At 30.6% G+C, this 21618-nt stretch overlaps 1 protein-coding gene across 2 annotated transcripts in view; it reads left to right on the top strand.

Moving 5' to 3' along the window:
- The window catches only part of LOC140053965 (guanine nucleotide exchange protein smcr8a-like), a 47057-nt gene extending 25669 nt beyond the window's left edge, over positions 1 to 21388 (top strand). For both annotated transcript variants that reach the window (XM_072098738.1, XM_072098739.1), the window contains 6 exons: positions 2301 to 2409; positions 2824 to 2877; positions 7620 to 7797; positions 7950 to 8104; positions 16751 to 16847; positions 19734 to 21388. In XM_072098738.1, the coding sequence (XP_071954839.1) occupies positions 2301 to 2409; positions 2824 to 2877; positions 7620 to 7797; positions 7950 to 8104; positions 16751 to 16847; positions 19734 to 19856 (716 nt within the window). In that variant the 3' untranslated portion in view covers positions 19857 to 21388. The remainder of the gene's footprint in view (positions 1 to 2300; positions 2410 to 2823; positions 2878 to 7619; positions 7798 to 7949; positions 8105 to 16750; positions 16848 to 19733) is intronic.
- The last annotated feature ends 230 nt before the right edge of the window (positions 21389 to 21618 follow it).

The raw sequence follows: 21618 nt of genomic DNA, 5'->3' as shown, positions 1-21618 counted from the left end.
AGATTTTCTGTAATTTACTTACAAGTAATGCATTTAATTCTAGTTTGTATTTATATAACACCTATATAAATTCCTGTCATTTGATTGGACGAATGTGGGTCACATGGCGTGCAATAGTACGCACTATTCAACGATCATTAAATAGTACTTTTTGAAACATTTTTGTGTACGAAAAAAAAAACGTCTAGATGTTATATAAAACAAATAATGAATGTTTTGTATTCGTGTAATGGTACAAATAATGGCACTTGGTGAATGATGAAAGGTTATATCAACTCGGCTTTGCCTCGTTGATATAACCTTTCATCATTCACCTCGTGCCATTATTTGTACCATTGCACTCATAAACATTCATTATTTGTATAATATTCAACTGTATATATATGAGGTATAAAGATGGTTTTTACACAAATGTATATCATCAACGAACACCTTATTTATACAATAAACCAGGCATAAATAGATATGTACAGCCATACAAGATGTAAAACTAGTATACAGTACAAAACACTTTTTTCAAACAAATTGTGTATTTTCAATAGAGTTATATTTGTAAAAGTAGAACTCTTTTAAAAGTGTTATCAAATAGCATGTTGTGGATTTTTGTTACATTTTATACAAAATGTTGTTAAGGGTGGGAGGAAAGATCTTTAAACAGCACAAGGCGGATATGTTGCTAAAAAGATTCAGAGTGGTTGCCAAAAGTTAAGGGTGGGAAGAAAGAACTTTAAACAGCACATGGAGGATATGCTGCTAATAAAAACCAGAGTGGCTATCAAAAGTTAAGGGTGGAAGGAAAGATCTTTAAACAGCACAAGGAGGATATGCTGCTAAAAAGAGCCAGAGTGGCTACCAAACGTTAAGGGTGGGAGGAAAGATCTTTAAACAGCACATGGAGGATGCTGCTAAAAACGTCAGAGTGGCTACCAAAAGTGTATGAGATGACGAAGCTACAGCATGCTTAAAAAAACAGCATAAAATTACCTAGAAATATTTTAAAGGAAAATTTGATTTCATCTCAATTCAACCTTACTAATGATGCATCTCATTCATATAAGAATATTTTAAGAAGCGCCAAATAATTTGATTTGAATGTTAAATTAAGACATATCTTTGGAATTAAACATATTCATTTTATGGTTTTTAACTACAGTCGTTCTTAGAATATTGAGATTTGTAGTTGGCATGTTTAGTGTTAAATTACTTTAAATCATTTGACGTCTTTTAGTTTGATAGTAATGAGTAAATTAAACTGGTGTAATTTACTCCATACTCGATCTTCCATTATTTGATAGAATTTTATAGTTGTATTTCTGGGAATTTTTTTTACAAGGAGACATTAATTTTTAAGCATTTGATCTTCTGTGTAAGATTTTCTATCAGTTAATAGGATTTTACACAGACTGGCTCATAAAATATTCTAATAAACTATTATCATCAGGTTAAGAGTTAAATTATTTTGTAACTTAATCTTGACTCGGTATATATTAATAAAATAGATACTTTTAAAGATTAATCTTAAATGTATTTTCTTTGAATTGTTTTTATGAACAGAAGCTTATTTAGAATTATGATTGTTTCCGGGTAAGTGTGCAGTCATTTAATGTTCAGTTCAAATTAAGTCCAATAATGTAATACGAATTGTGACAGTACCGAGTATTAAGCTCTGTCTACACTATCAAAAAAAAAAAAGTGATATGCCCATATATGGACATGAAGATGTCATATTACTACCATATTTAAGCATGTCACTACCATATTATTACCATGGGCACATCACACTTTTGTTTGTGAAACTTTACATACTATAGAATTCTGCAGTGTGACGTCACAACAATAGATGGTGCTGCGAAGTATGCAGTATTATTATTAAATGACTATAACTTCAATAAGCCTATTCCAAACCATTAATGGACCTTGGAGTCACTCAGGCAGGTTGAACACATTTTTGGTTGGCTATCAACCACGCAGCGTCACCTACCGTCGTGACGTCAGCACTGCAGAACTCTTGTCTAATTTCACAAACATATTCCCCGGGTGTAGACTTTTGGTGTGGATAAAGCCAGTTCAGATGAGTTTTTACAAGAAATGCTTAACAATCATTTTTTTCCTGAACCAGGCTTTCTGTGGGTATAGTACTACCCAAAAGGCTGCATAATTTTAAATTCTAGATAATTGTTTTCCAATATATTTTTTATCAAAGTGAATAACTATTACGTGACATTAAAATGACATCAACAAAATCTGTTTTTAAATTTTAAGGTAACAATATATCCTTAAAGTGAATTTTCTTTTTTTAGGTTGTAAATTAAGAAAAATTCTGAATCAATATTCATTTTCAATACATCTAATTTATGCCTTATTCTCTGGGCGAACGGTAATCATCACAGGGCATCCAAAGCACCAAAAGTAAGAACATCACGTTTTATTAATTTTTATTGTTAACAATTGACTATTTCGTGTTTGAATGTTTTTTGTATACATTTTTATTACTTAATGTATTGATATTTTTCATATGTTAATGTTTTGACGTTTTTGTGTACTTTTTATACAGTTTTATGTAAATGCAATACTTTCAGCTTCTTATGCTTTTTGTATATATATGTTTTTATATTGTAATAAATAAATAAATAAATAAAAAAAAAACATTTACAAAAAATTGTGTAGTGCCTTGAATAAAACATGATATAATTATAAAATATATAATTTAATGAATATTTGATCGTATGCCATTTATTTAAAGAACAGCACTCAACCACGCTCCTAACAATTCACTGAAAATAATATAGATAGATAATAGTCAATTTTGCTTTTTCATTTCAGAGAAATTAAGCATTTGATAACAGCATTGTGTGTGTTTATACCAGGCCATTCCAGGTATGTTTAATTCCTTCTAAATTGTATCGAAAATGATGGAAATAAATTGAGTTATGACCAGAAAATTACTTCTTTCTTCTTAAGCCTATATCGTCCCACTGCTGAGCAAAGGCCTCTCCCAACTGGTGCCAGTTGTTCTTGGCCATGCTGTTGCACTGGTCTAATGAGCTCATTTCTCCATCTTGAATGAGGTCTAGCCCTCCTTCTTTTCCCATAAATGTTGGCCACTCCGTTGTCAATTATATCTATTGTACCATCGTGTATCCTTCCTAGATGCCGTGCCCACTAGATTAGCCGAACAAGATACCAAGATCTGAGTATAGGAATATTTGATATATACATAACACATATCAGATATGGATGTGCCCATGCTACATGTGGCCCTGGAGCTAAAAATAAAAGACTAAAATATGCACTTCTATTTGTACATTTTTCTCTCTTTACTGCATCATTCACTTTTGTTGGTTCTCTGATCCATTTGTTTACTTCTTTAATTAATTATTAATTAATTTTTATATATCAAGTATATTTTATGTCACACAAGGGGCAAAACGTTGGACCAACCAACTGTTGTTTTTATAACTATGTGAACAATATTTTCTGTTTATTTTAAAATGTTGTTAATATTCTTAACCAAAATATGTGACGTCAAAATAAGACGACAAGCTTAGTAAGGTAATAAAATGACAGATCTTTCAAGAAGTTAAAGGTTAGAAATAACATCACCTCTTTAATTGACTTTTGAATGTGGACTTATCTATGATATTCTTGAGAAAGTCAATGTTAAATATAGCATCACCTCTTTAGAATTCTAAATGTTAAATTATATAGAGTACCTTTGAGAAAGGTTAAAAACTATCATCTATACTGCTCTACATATGAATTATCCGTAATTATTTGGCCATCAAATTTCTGAAAAGGTAATTAAAATTCAATCGAAGTAACTTTAATAAAACACGTTGAACTGTTAAAACCGATATGATATTTAATAATCGTATGGCAATTGAATGTGCATATTAGTTCATTTTTTTCCCATTACATTACATACTGTAACTTACAAAGATAAATTTGACTTCAGAAACGGTTGGGTTGTTTGGGAAAGTTGTATTCCCGTCAAATATGGATTTTGAAAAACACATTTTAGTTCAATGAAAAAACGCCTATCTATATTTTAGAGTACTTGAAATTGTCCTAAGTTATTTGCAATTAATGCTTGGTTCCTACTAGAACGCAACATAAGGACATAAGCCACAACGCAAGCGAATTGACCAATCACAAGTGACAATTGGAATAACCCATCGCTTTTGACTGGTCAATTCAGTAATACGTTGCGACTTGTGCCCTAGCATGAACCAAGCTTGAGTATAGACATCGTAGTAAAACAAGAAATATTTCTTACAAAAAACGCTGCTCCGACTTTTTGATGCTTTTAAGTATTGTTCTTTCTTCTGAAATAATGATTTATTATCAATTATTTTTGTTTAACCATCAGTATAAGTACTAGTAAACATTTTGTGTAATTATAGTGTATCTTAGGATTGTAACCCAACATTGAATCCTGTCTGTTATTATGTGTAGGCCTACAATTTTTATATTGCAATAGAGTATAACATTTAAAACTTTTTTTCATAAAAATAAATTAGTGATAAAAATAGTTTACTGTAAAGCCAGCAGGCGATATTTATTATTATTTATGTGCTAAAGTTTATGAAGTATGAACTCGCCACTCTTTTTCTAATAAATTATTATGCTGGTTTATGGCAATTTTAACTTGTTCATGACCCGTTTAATTGACACTATGTACAGTAGGAATTTAGTATGACGCCAAGTTTTATGTTGTATATTGCATAAAATTTTAATTTATTTAACTTTAAATTACATTGGAAAATTCTAAATATTGCCCCTTGTGGTGAAACCAGTTAAAGATTTAACATTTGATATGTCATCAACCATAGACTTAGTTATGATTGAAGGGTGATGTCAAACTATTACAAAATTTGACTCCTTTATAAAGTTTTTCTGACAGATTATATTTTAGAAAGATTGTTATATGGCAAAGAAAAGGGCAATGTTTTAACATTTTAAAGTTTAAACAGTCCTATTATCAGCTGCATGACCCTTACATCATTATTCATTGTGCCACACTGTCTTAAAATCCATTTCACCGAGAAATTCAAATTTTTTAAAATAGCTATACATAAACACATTGAAAATCACCAATATAAAATATTTAGTAGGAGTTGCTTATTTGTTAGGTCCCCGATCTCATGTTGGTCAATCTCAGCTAAACGACGTTGGTATGTTAAAAGTCCAAGACCGTGTCGAATTTCTTAGAGTCTGTCATGTTTTTAAAATATATAATCATTGTTGTCCACCTTATTTATGCAATCGTTTTATTAGAATTTCAGACAGTCATAATTACAATACTAGGGGATGCAATTTTAATTTTAGAATCCCAACTATCAAGCCAATGGCACATGTGACCTTTTTTTACAATGCTATTAAAGAATGGAATAATTTACCAATTAACATTAAGGAATCACAAACTGTTTGTTGTTTTAAAAGTAAAGTTAAAAAGTATCTACAGGAACGTTCACTAGCTCTAGAAACTATTTAATTAGCGCTTCTTCTTTTTTCGATTGTCCTTTTTGCTGTTTTTTGTAATTTTTATTATGTTGCTTTGTTTGTCTTTTTTGCTGTTCTTTCAAAGGACCTCATTGGAAACAAGTCCGTAGAGGACTTTTATGAGTTATCCTTGGCATTCTTGTTTTATATTGGTATTTTTTATATTTGCCAATTTTAATTGTATGTCTGTGATATTTTATGTACTGATGCCGAAATAAATCAAATCAAATCAATTGTTTATTGTTTGTTTAATATGGGTGTCTCAACAGAGGCTTATTATTATATGTATACTGCATACAATTAATTATAAAATGGGAAAATACAACTTATTGAATATATCATATATTATGCTGGATAGAATTCATATTAAGACCTTAAGACGCATGACCCCTCCAATTGTGAACCAGTCCACTCCTCATCCAATCGGTGTAGAACACACTGTACAGCCTAAATAGAAGCCGGGGATGTCCAGGACTGACTGACGGCTTCGGCTGTCTGCCAAAGTCAGCCGTAGACATCAGGAGCCAGATCTCTGAAATCCGACGGTGGTCCAAATTGGAGGGGTACACTGCATCATGGAGTTGTAACTATTTTGCTTGATCTCACATTGTTTTTCTCTTTTTTTGTCTCAAAATGTCATTTTTTTGTAATTGTAATGCGTCCGTCTATGTTTTATATTTTATGCTTAGGGACTACAAAGACAAGCCACTTTGGCTTCTGTGTGTCTTGACCCATAAACAATGTAAACTGTCTGTTGGTGTGGAATAAATGTTGTTGTTATTATTATAGTAAAAAAAAAAAAAGAAGATAGAACTTACTGTACATTTATTGATAAAGAAAACATAAGTGATTAATTAAGTACAGTGTGTACCACCTGCATTATCTTATATGCCCTTTAGATATTAATTTCCCAAATTATTTCAATGACACTTTAATTAATGTCAATTCAAATGAGTAAATTGTCCCCGGAGAAATATAAAAAAACTAACCTGGATATGTACTATATGTGACAGGTCCAGCATACCTGTGATATCTTGTGTTGAACACAGGGAATACAATATAGAACAATTCCTGTCGCCTCTGAAAGGATATAGGTAATTATGTAAACTGTCTTTAACATTTTCATAGCCTTTGGTAACACTGTTTTAACAATGATTTTGTCCTAAATGTTATATATAAATATGGCTAGGAAACAAACGTTGATATGATTATTAGAGAATAATAATATGAGAATATAGCATGGATTGTCATCTGGTAAAATACCTATGCTGCAAAAAATATAAATACAGTAGAACCTCTGTTAAAGGGACATCTTCTGGACCAAACAAATTGTCCCCTGGATAAGAGTTGGCTGCAGTAGTGTTAAACTTATATTTTCGCTGTTGTTAAATGGGAATTAATACCACTGGTGTCTAAGCTTGTGTCTAGAATATATCACTAGAAGAAGAAAAATAAATATAAAGAAAAAATAAAATATATATAGTATATCAAATTTACATTTTAACATGGAGATAAAAAAAATAATTAGGTCATGTCGATTAATACGGCATATTTATGTTAAATAATTAGGTAGATCAAATTTGAACCATTAATATTTATTTCTTTCGTGTCAAGGGATCTTTTATATGTTGCAATTTACTGTAGGCCTAGTTAAATACAACTATATAATATTAATAGATTGCGATGGTATTTAAATAGACTTTTTATAGCCTGTAGCTATTATTTATACTACTGCTAAAATATGTATCAACCAGTTTATTTATTTTGTCGAAAGGTAATTACATTTTACTTAAGTATATAATAAACCCATAAAGAAGATAAATATATTTTCACAGAGACATTACAGTCGATACATGCATTGTATAAAGAAAAAATATGGTAGTGATTTGACATTATGGGCACATCAGTGTTTTAACATGTATAATTGCTCACTGACTAAACCCAGGGGTCCCGGAGCTTATGGGGTCCCTAAGCAGGGCCCAGAGGAAACAATAAGACTTTAAAATATGTCGAAAAGGCTGAAAACTCCTGATTCCTCCAGCATTGGAGGGCCACTTAGCATTCCTAAACCAGCAGCATCTGAGCACTTAATTTTTGATTGTTTCTTCTTCTTGCAGTCATTCGCAGATTATTCCATGGTACACAAAACCTGTAACGATAGCAGACGTAGGAAGAATAAAACTTGTCGGTTTAGCCAAAGAAGGTTCTCTACATCGTGTCATTCCAGGCGTCGTTAGGAACTATGTTTCCATATTTGATTTTGATAAGCAAGTGATGTATACACCACCATATAAGGTATAGTCTATGCAAATTGTTGCTTATGGATATTTATGTGTGTAAATTAAGTTTTATTGTTTAAAAGTTGTGGAAAAAAATGTTTAACTTGAAGTTAATTTGAAGTCTTTAACAATATAACAAGTGTAAACAAAGTTTTGTTTTTATTTCAGGGCAACTATCTTCAAACCTTAGTGGCTCAATGTAGGCTTCTTCGTAGTGATGTTAGTTTTTTAGCCTATATCCAGTCTGTGTTTCTGGAGATGTCTTCTAAGGCTTTTCTCTTTTATCATGCATACTGCCTAGCTGACCATAACTCTAAACAAAGGTAAGACATTGGATTGTTACAGGGGTATTCTTTTTTCGCCTAAAAAGTCTAAGTGAGAATAAAGCTCTGTGTACACTATCAAACTAATTTGACAAACAAAGTGTGATGTACCCAAATATGGTAGTGATGCCCAAATATGGTAGTGATATTTCATCATGTCCATATATGGGCACATCACATTGTTTTGTCACATACAGTTTGATAGTTTAGACAGATCTTTAAGCGTACCACTATCGACATACTGTAGATAAAGTATATGAAATTTGACTGCTGGTAACGTAGAGAATTGGCAAAACATACATCATCATATACTGGCCTATTTATCATTGATAGTCAATAGTTCAAAATCTGTGTGTACGAACCACTGGCTGTGGGAATTTTATTAGGTGGTTCAGTACAGTCCATGTATTTGGTGTGTTGTTAACGTTTTCCGTCTTCCGACATTACGCTTTCCACAATTTGTTTCCATTTTTTTCTGTTTATGGCAGGATGGTTTGTTATTGTGTTAGTGTCTACTTGTCCTTGTAAGTTTTTCTTTATTTGATTCATCCAGTTATTTCTTGGTCTTCCTACGGGTCGTTTTATTTTCCTGTTAGTTTCCTTCATTGTTTGTTTGATTGGGGTAGTATTATCCGGTAATCTAATTATGTGTCCCTACCATTTTAGTCTCCTTCTCCTTTTACTCCATTCTTCTTGTTTTGTTATCTCGTATATTTTCGTGTTATACACTCTATCTGTTAATTTAATATTTATCATCTTATTTGGTGTAAAGCCCATCAATGAGAGCTTATACAAGACACATTGATTATTATATAGAGATGTAAATTTATGCCATACATTCTCTATCAGTACAAAATAGTGGCTCTTGAAAACTTATTGTAGGATTATACGACTGTTTCCAGTTGTCGTTTGATATGTACAGGAGATTTATTCATGCTTTTATATCTTCCGGTTTGTTTTTTTTTGGCCAATTTTTGAAAGCCAAAATATGTCATCTCCTTTGTCTGCTTCATCTTCAACATCCTTTATACGCCATCCAAATCTTAGCTTGCCCATCTCCACTTGTGTTCCCTGATGTAGTTCAGTCACTTACGATTTTATATCCGGCTATATTACGCCGTATTGGCGACTATTTAAGAAGTTAGTAGGCTTATTGAGTTCAGTTCAATCAAGTTTATTATCTCCTATAGTATTTGATTTGTTTTCAATTTATTTCAAATTATATAAATATTCATATATTTAAAACGCATTTATTGTACTTCATGTTGAATGTTATCATATACTGTACTACATTGTACTTCTTTTAAAATCAATAATATACAAGTCATAACAACTTTTTAATCTGTTTATAGTTGCCTAGTAACAAAGTCTATTACTACTGAATAGGGTTTTTACACTCAGTGAAGTAGTAATTGAAATCTTACTAATATTTTTAAGCCGATTTTGTAAAAAAAAAGTGGATTGGTATTATTATTTCTGTCTTTATTCATTTCCATTTATAATAGATTGATTTTACAAATCAAAAATATTTTTTCTTATATAAAAATAATTACGTAACTAAATAATATCACTATAAAAAATAAGAGACATGTATACAGGACACAGCAAAATAGAGTTCCATCATTGGAGTCTGTCGGAAGAAGCTAGAAAGAAAAAAATTAAAATTCCAAATTTTTCCAAAAAGTGTATTTCAGAAAGAAATATAAGACTTCAAAAATTTCAATTTACAAAATGATAGCATTTTTAAAAAAAATGTAGTTATTTCAATTTTATTTAACTAGGAGGCCCATATGAACTCATAGTTGTTATTCCCTTATGGGCCATGCACAATAAAATACAAATACAACTGCAACGATCTTTTATCAATATTATGTACAAAAAACTGTTAATGTTTAAATGATTGTAGGGTCATATACGAATAAATGTCATTGTCCACAATTAGCCATACACCTTTACATGCAAGTCTAAATTTTTTATATACACCATCATCTACAACATTTTAAATACCGTAATTACGATAATGAATACTGTATGTTGATAAAATAATTGATCATACTAACTATATTATGTATTTATAAGTCAATCTCATTGTGTGGGTGATATGATTGTTATTATAACAACATATCTTTTTAAGAAATAAAATGTTAAAAAAACAATGGTGTAACTAATGAGAAGTAATAATAATTTTTGTAAATATTACAATAATATTCACTCATGGAAAGTTGTTTACAATTAATCATTAAAGTCTGGTGAGAATGTCAATACAGTTCATTACGTAATGTAAATAAATATATTATGAAGAATGCTGTTACGTAATAAGTCGGCGCAAAACAAACGCCGATACCCAACAAAGAAATTCCTCTTTTGTAGAGGTTGATCCTAATTTCAAAACATATATTTGAGCTTGTTCTTTTTATGGGAAAGTGTTCCTTAATAGAGTATAGGGATATCCCAAACTACTGTAGTAGTAACTGTTTTGATTTAGTAAGAGTATCCATTTTGGCCATTGTCAAATAGAAGATTGGTAGTAACTATTTTTCACTTGTTGAAAATCAGTTGAGGCATTGTCAAACTTGCGCTTACAAACTCCCTAACTAGTACCGTATATGTCCGTTCATATGGTCAAGGGGCATGGTTATGGAATTGTGTGAAGATTAGGCTGGTATGGGATTATATTAGGATTAACATTGAATTCTTGTGTGGGATTGGGTGTGGGATTATACTCGAGCATGGGATTATAATCGAACATGAGATTATACTCAAGCATAGGACTATACTAGAGAATGGGATTAAACTCGAGCATGGATTTACTCGAGCATGGGATTATACTACAGCATGGGATTATACTCAAGCATGGATTTACTCGAACATGGGTTTATACTAGAGCATGGGATTAGACTCGAGCATGGGATTAGATTCGAGCATGGGATTATACTCGAGCATGGGATTATACTACAGCATGGGATTATACTCAAGCATGGATTTACTCGAACATGGGTTTATACTAGAGCATGGGATTAGACTCGAGCATGGGATTAGATTCGAGCATGGGATTAGACTCGAGCATGGGATTATACTCAAGCATGGGATTATACTTCAGCCTGGGATTATACTCAGGCATGGGATTTACTCGAACATGGGATTATACTAGAGCATGTAATTAGACTCGAGCATGGGATTAGACTCGAGCATGGGATTATAATCCAGTACGGTATACTCGGGTCTTATACGGCAGTAATGAACAAAAAAATGAACTTTTTTCCAACTAATGTTTTAATACCATTGAGAAATCAGCACTAGCTTTCCAAGATAATACAGTGTGCCTGACATTGTTCATAACAAACTATTCCCATTTTGTCTATAACATTCTACAGAAGGCTTTAGTCATTAAATTTCGCATCTTTATAATTTCCCTTGTGTTTTCAACCACCAATGAACATACACATGAATGCGTTTTTTAAACATTAAAAACCATAAACGCGTTCGTCTGACAATTGATACGGTCGTTTCTTGCATATTTTTTTCCTGTCACCCTTTTTTAGTGTCGGTACTATCATAGAACACAATGATTATTAGGATTCATCTGTATTTATCACGCATTTCAAGGGAAAATAACAATGTAAGGATGACGGAAGGTGAAGGCTGCGGATTGTATTTGGCATGTGACTATATATAAGAGATAGATGAGCACAGCAGTTAAAGTGGGGGGTTGAAATAGATAACAACATTATAAATTCATTTTGTATGTGTCCTAAATGATCATGTCCTAGTATTTTCTTATGAGATAGCTAATTGGTGACAGAAGGAAGATGGTCAATATATCTTACCACAAGGAATACCCAATGTCAAATCAAACCTAAGTATACCCACATACAGTAGATACAGTGTGTTTCTGTTGAACCTAACTAAAAGTTGCAGTAGTTTATGATTTGGCCAAATAAGGGCATGTTGACCATTTGAAAAAAAGTCAACATACTGAACTATTATAATAGCATTATAATGTATGCTACTGGATAAAAAAGTTTAATTTCCCCTGAGCCATTGTCATTGCCATAAATTGTTACCGTTATCGAGTGTGAAATTGGTGTTATCTGTAAATATGTTCTGGTAGAATATAATGAAAACAAATTGTGTGTTTCACTTCACGTGCCTTGTATCCAACCTTTTCTCATCTATAAAAAATGGAAATTAACAAGATGTTTTAATCGCAATCATTTTAATCATCATGAAAGGAGTGAAATAATACTGTAGTTGCAGAAAGCAATTACTTTATATTTTAAGAGGTTTTCTAAGGTTTATGGACAGTCGTGTCGAATAGTTGAGTGGTTAAGGAGCGCTGCAAACCATAGTAGTCATAAAATAAAAAAACAGGTTCAAGACTTTCCTCGACCACAGTTCTGGTGGTAGAACGAATCTTCTCAAATATGGACTTACAGTTTAATTCAGTATACATATCTGACCCAGTGCATCTTTAATACACATCAACATTTTACTTTACTTTATTGCCAAAAAACAAAATAAACATACTGTATCATTGACAAAAGGTGATAAGATTTAGGTAAAAGAAACTAATCACAGCTTAACACCATTTTTAATTACTAAAACTAAATAGCACAGTTAAGTAATATTATGAAAAAGTGTGATTTTAGGAGCTGTTGAAATTTAATTATTGAGATTTGATGCCTCACAAATATGCTGTGAAAGCATAATCCAAATACGGGGCATCTTTCAAAAGTGGTTACTCGGTGTACTGGTCCATCTTATCCCTATCTATGAACTAATGTTCGCATCATGAAAGGAGTAACCACAGAGTAACCACTTTTGAAAGATGCCCCGTATTTGGATTATGCTTTCCCAGCATAACGTTCACATCAATCAACAACAACAACAAGCAAACACCACCTAAGTGGACGTCTACAATTTTTTCCAATTCTGTTCCTTTTTCCTGCAATTATTTTATTTCAAGACTATTGTGGGGTAGAAAGTTCATTTCAAGGTTCCTGAATCATCAAGCATTCTTTGTAACCATCTTGTATTTTTTGAGTTTTGAACTATATTTTATTTCATTTCATAGTAACATTTATTTCCTTCATAATATACAAAATAAATAATATAATACAAAATTCATGACGAGAAGAAAGAGAGTTAAAACAATACAATTTTTTTTTTCTCATCTTTAAAATGAATAAAGCAATATTATGAAGGAGGCACAATTTCTAAAAAGCAAAAGCTTGTGTTGAAAGTGCCTGAACAAAAACAAAAAGTAACTAAAATCAAATTAGTAAATGATAATTAATGGTATATAGGAATAAAAGTAATTACCATAACGGAATATGAAAACAATAAAAAACTGATACCTAGAATATAACTAGTTATTTATTTTACTTTTGTATTAGATATTGTTTAGTGTTAAAGACGAAGCTATGTTTGTTTGCAGAAGTTGTAATTTTGTTAGGAAGTGAGTTCCATATCTTGGGTCCAGTAAATCTAATATTATGTTGAAAAGAAGTCTTTTTGTGTTTAGGAATATGAAGGTTATTGAGGATTCTTGTGGAATAGCCGTGAAATTCATAATTGGGAGAAAACATATCGCGTAGATGAGATGGAAGAAGACCATTTTGGCTTTTGTAAATAAATAAACATTGTTGGAAAATATTAATATCTGTTAATTCTAATAATTTGAGAGAACGAAATAAAGGATCTGTACTAGTTCTAGGTGAAACATTCAAAATTATTCGTATGATTTTCTTTTGTAGTATTTGAAGTTTATTTAAATTAGATGGGAATGTGTTACACCAAACGATATTGCAATATAAAAGATATGGCAAAACAAGGGAGCAGTAGAGTGTTCGGAGAATATGATGTGGACTTGATAACATTCCTGCTAGATTTCTTAAGGATGGAGCTAATATTATTGTTCAGCCAACATTATCTCTAAAGGTTTTTCCTAATGATATGAAATTTGCTAAGGTCACACCATTATTTAAAAAGAACAATAGGCAGGAAGTTAGTAATTATAGACCTATTAGCATCTTATCATTAATATCTAAGATAATCGAAAAAGCTGTTTTTGTACAATTACATAACTATCTCAAAGAAAACAATGTAATTAATGATTTTCAATCAGGTTTTAGAGGAAATTATTCTACTGATACTGCTTTAATTAATTTAACCGATCATATAAGATCTGAAATATCTAAAGGTATACTTTACAGGTTTGGTGGTCCTTGACATACAAAAGGCTTTTGATACAGTCAACCATCAGATATTATTGCAAAAACTGGTTCATATGGGCATTGATAAAGATTCTTTATTATGGTTTGAATCATATTTGAAAGATCGTAAACAAATTACATCAGTAAATGGCGTTCAGTCCCAACCACTACTACTACTATAACTACTATATCTAGCGGAGTTCCGCAAGGTAACATTTTATTTAGGACCTCTTTTGTTCATATGCTACATGAATGACATCCCAATTAATGTAAATTGCAATATTATGTTATATGCTGATGATACAATATTGTTGTCTTCTGGTAATGATATTAGACAAATAGCTAATGATTTAAGCGCAAACCTGGAATCATGTAACAACTGGCTTATAAACAACAAACTATCATTACATCCTGATAAAACTGAATCAATATTGTTTGGTACTAAAAGAAAACCTAAGAATGTTCATGATTTTGCTGTTATGTTTAAAAATAAGTTGATATGTAAGAAGAATATGATCTCATATCTTGGTTGTTTGCTTGATGAAGACCTGTCTGGAGAATCTATGGTTCAAAAAGTTCTTAGTAAGACTAATTCAAGACATTCTGCATGATTGTCTAAATTTCTTTTCTCGTAAAATTCTATGTTCGGCACTGATTACTTGACACTTTGACTATGCATTTTGCTCCTGGTTTTCAGGTGTTTCTAAAAAACTTCAAACCAGTCAAAATAAAGATGCTAGGCTTATATTAAATAAAAATAATCGTGCACATATTGGTAAAGACGAACTGAACCAAATTGGTCGATTATGTCTAGAGGATAGAATTTGCCAACTCAAACTTAATCATGTTCATAAGACTTTTTATGGAAAATCAGTACCTTATTTAACTGAAAAGTTTAAAAGAGTTTCATCTAACCACCATTATATGACTAGAAGTAGTGTCAATGGATTTTCAGTTCCTAAATCTGATAGTCAAATATCTAAAACGTTTTATTTATACAGGCATAAAGGCATGGAATAACCTACCTCATTCCATTCAGGAAATAGAAAACAAATTTAATTTTAAGAAAAATGTTAAATCACATTTCTGTTCTACCAAATAACTATATAAGTCAATCATAGTCTTTAATTTAACTTTTATATTATTATTTTTGTTATATTTACGTGTTTAATGCAATACTTTGTAATGTTTATATTTTTTATTTTAGATTGTAAAGGATCCCAATGGAAATAAGCTGATAAGCTTTTTGGGCTATCCTGGAAAATCTTTTATAAATGTATTATATGTAATGTCCGTAATTTATGTTAACGCTTTGTATGTATTTTTTATGATGATTTTCCAAATAAATTCAAATCAAATCAATGATATGAATGAGATTGGTTGCACCGGCACTAGAGACAAAGATAAAAAGTATGTTGTAACATCTGGTCCACTGCTCTTTGAAATAGTTATCATAAAAGAGACAATAAATACAAATTTATTATCTATTATATGACATGGTTGGATTTTTCTTTGATTCTTTTATAAAAGATGTGTACACTGTAAACACATTTCTGATGTTATATTGGGATACATCTAACATTACACATTAGTTTGTGTAAATAGGTCCAGCAGGTACTTTAGATCTAGGTCACACCCTAAAAAGGTTGCAGAATAAGGCTTTATCCCACATCACATTAATCATTTTTGTACACTATTTTCACGTCCAAGTAACAAGGGACGGTAATAACTTATGTTATGCACTTGTGCTTACATTATAAGTATTGGTATTCTTGGAGGTACATTATTTTTAATATTGTAATTTAAAACTTATATTCCAAAATGTAATGGAAAAGTTCCTCTATCGTAATCAAACGCAAGTCTGTATGTCTTTGTTCAAATCGCCGTTTTGATATTTGTCTGGGATTTTTTTATACATATGAAATGCCATATGTGCCAAAATATATATCTTTTTGCTAATAATAAATTTTCCCATGGTCTAGAACCTATACTACCGCATTGCATACATGGTTAAAGAGTGATGTGTTACGGCTCACATTCTTTGCTAGAACAATTTCTATCCGCTTTATTTGTTACAAACTGTTTTTTAGTATGCAAGTTAAACATTTATAAAGCATAATTCAGAAATAAGATTTTTCCAAGTACTTCACTCAGTTTCTGAGTGCTTTCTTTTTTTGTTGAGTATTTAGTTAGTTGATTTTGAACTTCTTCGCTTTATTTGTTAAAATATTTTTTTAGTATGCAATCTAAATGTATCATAAAAAAAACTAAAGTGAAGATTATGTTGGTGATTCTTGTTTTTGAAACTTCCTATCTTTAGCTTAATTGTATAAAGCATTATTCAGAAATGAGATTTTCTTTTAGTAATCATCTTTTATGGTGGCACATTTATCTCTCGTTAGTACAATAATATTGACTTTTTTTTTGGCAGCAATGAACATTTTATGAATTCAGCAGAGGAGAAGAGTACAATTAACTCATTTCTGGCTAAATTAGGAATTACGGATGCAGATTCCCACATCATTATGGTGAGAAAAACATGTTTTAATATATTATAATTATTATTTTTATGTTATTTTTCTAAACAATATCTATGTCAAAATCATTAATAGCAAGATTAACATATGTAGTTTTGTAGTTCTTTCATACAATATTCATGCCAAGTATGAACGCATTACTTACAGTACTGTATTTACATAACTTTCAAGGAATTATATAAATATACTGAAATATAGTTGTCACCATGGTCTAGCTAGTGTTCTATCAGGAACCAGACATTTTTTGTTTGGTAATATTTTTTAAAAATCTTTTCAAAGATAGAGAAGTTTTATCGGTCAAGATGCTAAATTGTAGCAGTTTTGAGAGTTTCTCATTTTCATCAAAAATCTAGGTTAATATCGCAGTAGCTAGAATATCGCCTTTGGCATAGCAGCCTCCAGTATGACATTTAATGAATCCTTTGATTCATTTTAATGAACACAGCGTAAATATATATTATACCTAAAAATGAAAATATTGTTTTAAAAATCAGTTCCAGTTTTCACAATTTAACTGTCGCACTTTTTCATCCGGTCATTGGTTAGTTTACCAAAAACCAGGTCAAACCTACACTTTGAGTGCATTTTAGGATTGTCTAGTCAACCTCAGTAACCTTGATTCATTTTAATGAACACAGCGTAAATATATAATATACCTAGAAATGAAAATATTGTTTTAAAAATCAGTTCCAGTTTTCACAAATTAACTGTCGCACTTTTTCATCCGGTCGTTGGTTAGTTTTACCAAAAACCAGGTCAAACCTACACTTTGAATGCATTTTAGGATTGTCTAGTCTACCTCATTGACCATGATTCATTTTAATGAACACAGCGTAAATATATAATATACCTAGAAATGAAAATATTGTTTTAAAAATCTGTTCCAATAGTCGCATTTTTTTATCCAGTCATTGGTTAGCTTTACCAAAAAGCAGGTCAAACCTATCAGTTGTAAACTGAACTATTGAGTGCACTGTAGGATGGCCTAGTCTGCGAATGTGACTCTAACCAATACTGTTTGTATAGGATATTCAAGCTTGATTAAACTATGGTAGCTTTCACTCAGTTAAACTAACTGTGTTGAAGAAAAAAAAATTGACCATGAGAATGTTACAAAAGCGCTGGAATTTTTTACTGGTCCAATCGATCACCTGCTGAATTTTATTGTAAATTTGTACTGAAGGTGAAAATAAAATATTTGTCTTTTTAAAGAAAATTGTCTGTCAGTAAAATAGGTGTCTGGTTTAATTATTCAGTTTAGAAAATAGTAATTGTAAATCATTTTGATTAATGTTAATTTGATTGTTTCCTCAAGTGATTGTTACCATTACCTTGTTAAAAGCACCTGCTAATCCGCTGAACGTCACAAAATTTTAACTGGTTATTATAAGAAGAGCCATTATTCTGATTAAATTTACAAAATTTTTAATTTTTGTTATATTTCCAAACTCAGGCTTACAAGATGTTTTTATAATCTGTTTTATTATTCTACTGCAGTTAAACTACATATACGGCAGTAACTACATATGTTACTGTAGTGACTACATATGTTTACTGCAGTAACTACATGTTACTGCAGTAACTGCAGTAACTACATGTTACTGCAGTAACTACATATGTTACTGCAGTAACTACATATGTTTACTGCAGTAACTACACATGTTACTGTAGTGACTACATATGTTTACTGCAGTAACTACATGTTACTGCAGTAACTACATATGTTACTGCAGTAACTACATATGTTACTGCAGTAACTACATGTTATTGCAATAATGTATAATTTTGTTATAGTTTTATTGTAGAAATCACTGCAACAAACAATTTGTATGATTACCTAAAAAATGCTTACTAATTATTTGCATATTTACAGAGTTAAAAGAATGTAGTTATCTCCAGTATGAATATAATATTGTCCCTTTTTATTATTGTATATATTTTTTTTAATTATGAAAACCACCAACTTCAATTTATCTTCAAAATTGTTTAAAAACTGAGTTGTCAAGCGCATTTTAAGATGAGTGATGCTGTGGCCGTTTGACTTTTAACTTGGTTTAATGTTCTAAACACTCTACAACATGATAGATTTGGCTAAATTGTTCTGACATGATGTATTAGTACACACTTTCATTGTTAGTTGTATGACTGTTGCAATATACAATTTGTTTAAATCAAGCAAAATTAGAAAAATAAAAGCGAAAAAATGAATCTACTGACCTTACCCTATGAAAAATGATTCTAATGTATCTTAAAATGTAAAATATAATTTTTCGAGAAATGATTACCTTTGAACTCAACTTTTACACAAAAAAGGTTAAACTTGCTGAAACAATGTTTATAATCTACATACAGGGTCAATGAAACTGTCTGCGTGAGTGTAGATTAATTCACATAAAATTTATAAATATACATACAAATTTACTCTTTTCAATATTAAAACAACCCTTCAAATTTTACTACATTTTTATTGTTTTTGCACAAACATAAACTTCGCAGTAAAGACAAAAATGTATGCCTTTATAGTATGAAAATGTATGGAAGGATTTTAGAGAAGTTATGAAAACATCTATTGGACAGACATCTTCAACAAATGCAGTACATAGTTTTTCTACTTAAGTAAAATGATTTTTTTTTTAAATTTGAAAATATGCCTTATTATGAAAATGTATATGTAAGAATTTCAGAGAAGTTCGGAAAAAAACTATTAGACAGACCTCTTCAACAAATAATTATTTTTATACAGTCCTTAAGAAATACTTATGGAAAGTTTTTCTTAAGTAAAATTTGTTTATACTTAAGTAAAATGTTTTTCTACTTAAGTAAATTGTTTTTTCTACTGCAGTTTCTGTAACTGTTTTATTTATTTTTTTTCTTTAGTACTGGACTGAATTGATAAAACAACAGCAGTTGAATTCCAACTCACGGTTTGCCAGTTTTCCATTGAAATCAATTCGTTTGGACTATCGAATCTGTTCTAAATTCTCATCCAATCCTTCATGATGGAGCCACACTCCATATTTTAAACTTAAACTTCATAAAACATACTCAATAAAATCTAAACACGCCTTATGTTTTACTAAAAGATGCAATTAAAAGAACATTTTTACCAAATAAGTTATAGGCCTAGGTGTTGGTAAAATTAATTATGCATTTTATTATTAGTCTTCTAAATGCAAACTTTTTTTAAAGTTTTAATTATTTTGTAATATCAGTTGTTGCCTTATGGTTGTATTTATTTATGAAATACAAACTAAATATGAAAAATATTATCATAATTAATATGCAAAAATTATGATGAATTCAAAATGTTGATTAAAAAGGTAATGTAGAATGTGTAGACATACATAACAGAGTTAGCTGTATTTAATTATATTGCGTTCATTCTTTTAATAGAATAGTCTGTTTTACTATAAATTAGAATATCATATCATGATACCACCAAAGTAGAATATCCTAGCCTGTGAGAACAATGTCTCAGTTCAAACACAATACTTGGTACTTGGTGGTTATCCTCTTTAATACTCCTCTGGGAAGTCTAACAATGGTAGTCTCCACTAAAAATTTTAAAAAGTGGAACGTACATTGTGAAATAATCCCGTTTTAAACAGTTTAGTGGAACGAATGTTGTGAAATAATCACAGTTTGTCACTCTGCCTCTATCACTGTTAACAAATCAAATATCAGTTTATTTATTATTATGATAGGATGTCTAGATATTAAGCAGATGATTCCGAGTCCAGTATATTACTGAGTTGATCTTAGGTTCTATGTTGCCATGTCAATTTATGCTTTTATGATTAAACAATGTAAATGTTAAACCCCCTGGAGTCACCCTTTAATGTGGAACATCCAGGAAAGTCAATTAGTGCAATGAACTTGTATACTGCCACCTACCGTTGGGCCATGCAAAGGAAATTCCAAGAGGGAATTGCAAAATGGACTAAACACCTATATTAATGTTATTTTAAAATATGTGCGATACTAAATCTATTATGACGCACACAACATTGAGAGTTTGTTTCTGTACGAATTCTTCATGTACTGCGTAATACATATTGACAGCGAATGTTGTTTTGAGATTATTTAGAAGTGATAACTGATACATCATTTCATATGTAATCATGAATTTTGCATTTTAACAGTACAGTGAACGATCGAATAAGCCGGTTTAATAAGCGCGGAACTATTAATTTTATTCTTTTTTGACAAGCGTACCGCGGTCGAAAAAGAATGTGATGAATGTACCTTGTTGTAGGTAATTACCAGACGCGTGTGAATGACCAATTTAATCCGCATTTTAACGTTTCAGTAACTATGCTTGTTTTGTTTTTATTTTGACATATCGAACGGGTGAAAGGTCATTAAACGTTATTGAACAACAATTGATATAACTGTTATGTTCTTTGATAATGTTAGATGTTATTTTTGTTTAATATGTGAAAATAGATTAGAATGAATTAATCAAGGTTTTAAACTGTATAATATGATTTTCGCAATAGGGCCTTATGTAAGTAAAATGTTTATATTATTAGAAATGGAATTAAAGTCTTCGTTTACAATTTTGACTCACTTTATTGTCTTCTTTCTACCTGATTGCTGAAAGTTCTTTTTTCATTTAATATTTCTAACATATTATATTCTACATTATATTATATTCTACATTATATTATATTCTATATTATGTTCTACATTATATTATATTCTACATTATATTATATTCTACATTATATTATGTTCTACATTATATTATATTCTATATTAT

The sequence above is a fragment of the Antedon mediterranea genome, chromosome 7, assembly GCF_964355755.1.
Source record: "Antedon mediterranea chromosome 7, ecAntMedi1.1, whole genome shotgun sequence".
In the NCBI taxonomy this organism is placed as follows: Eukaryota; Metazoa; Echinodermata; class Crinoidea; order Comatulida; family Antedonidae; genus Antedon; species Antedon mediterranea.
The sequence above is the reverse complement of the archived record's forward strand: the minus strand, read 5'-3'. Positions and strand labels throughout refer to the sequence as shown.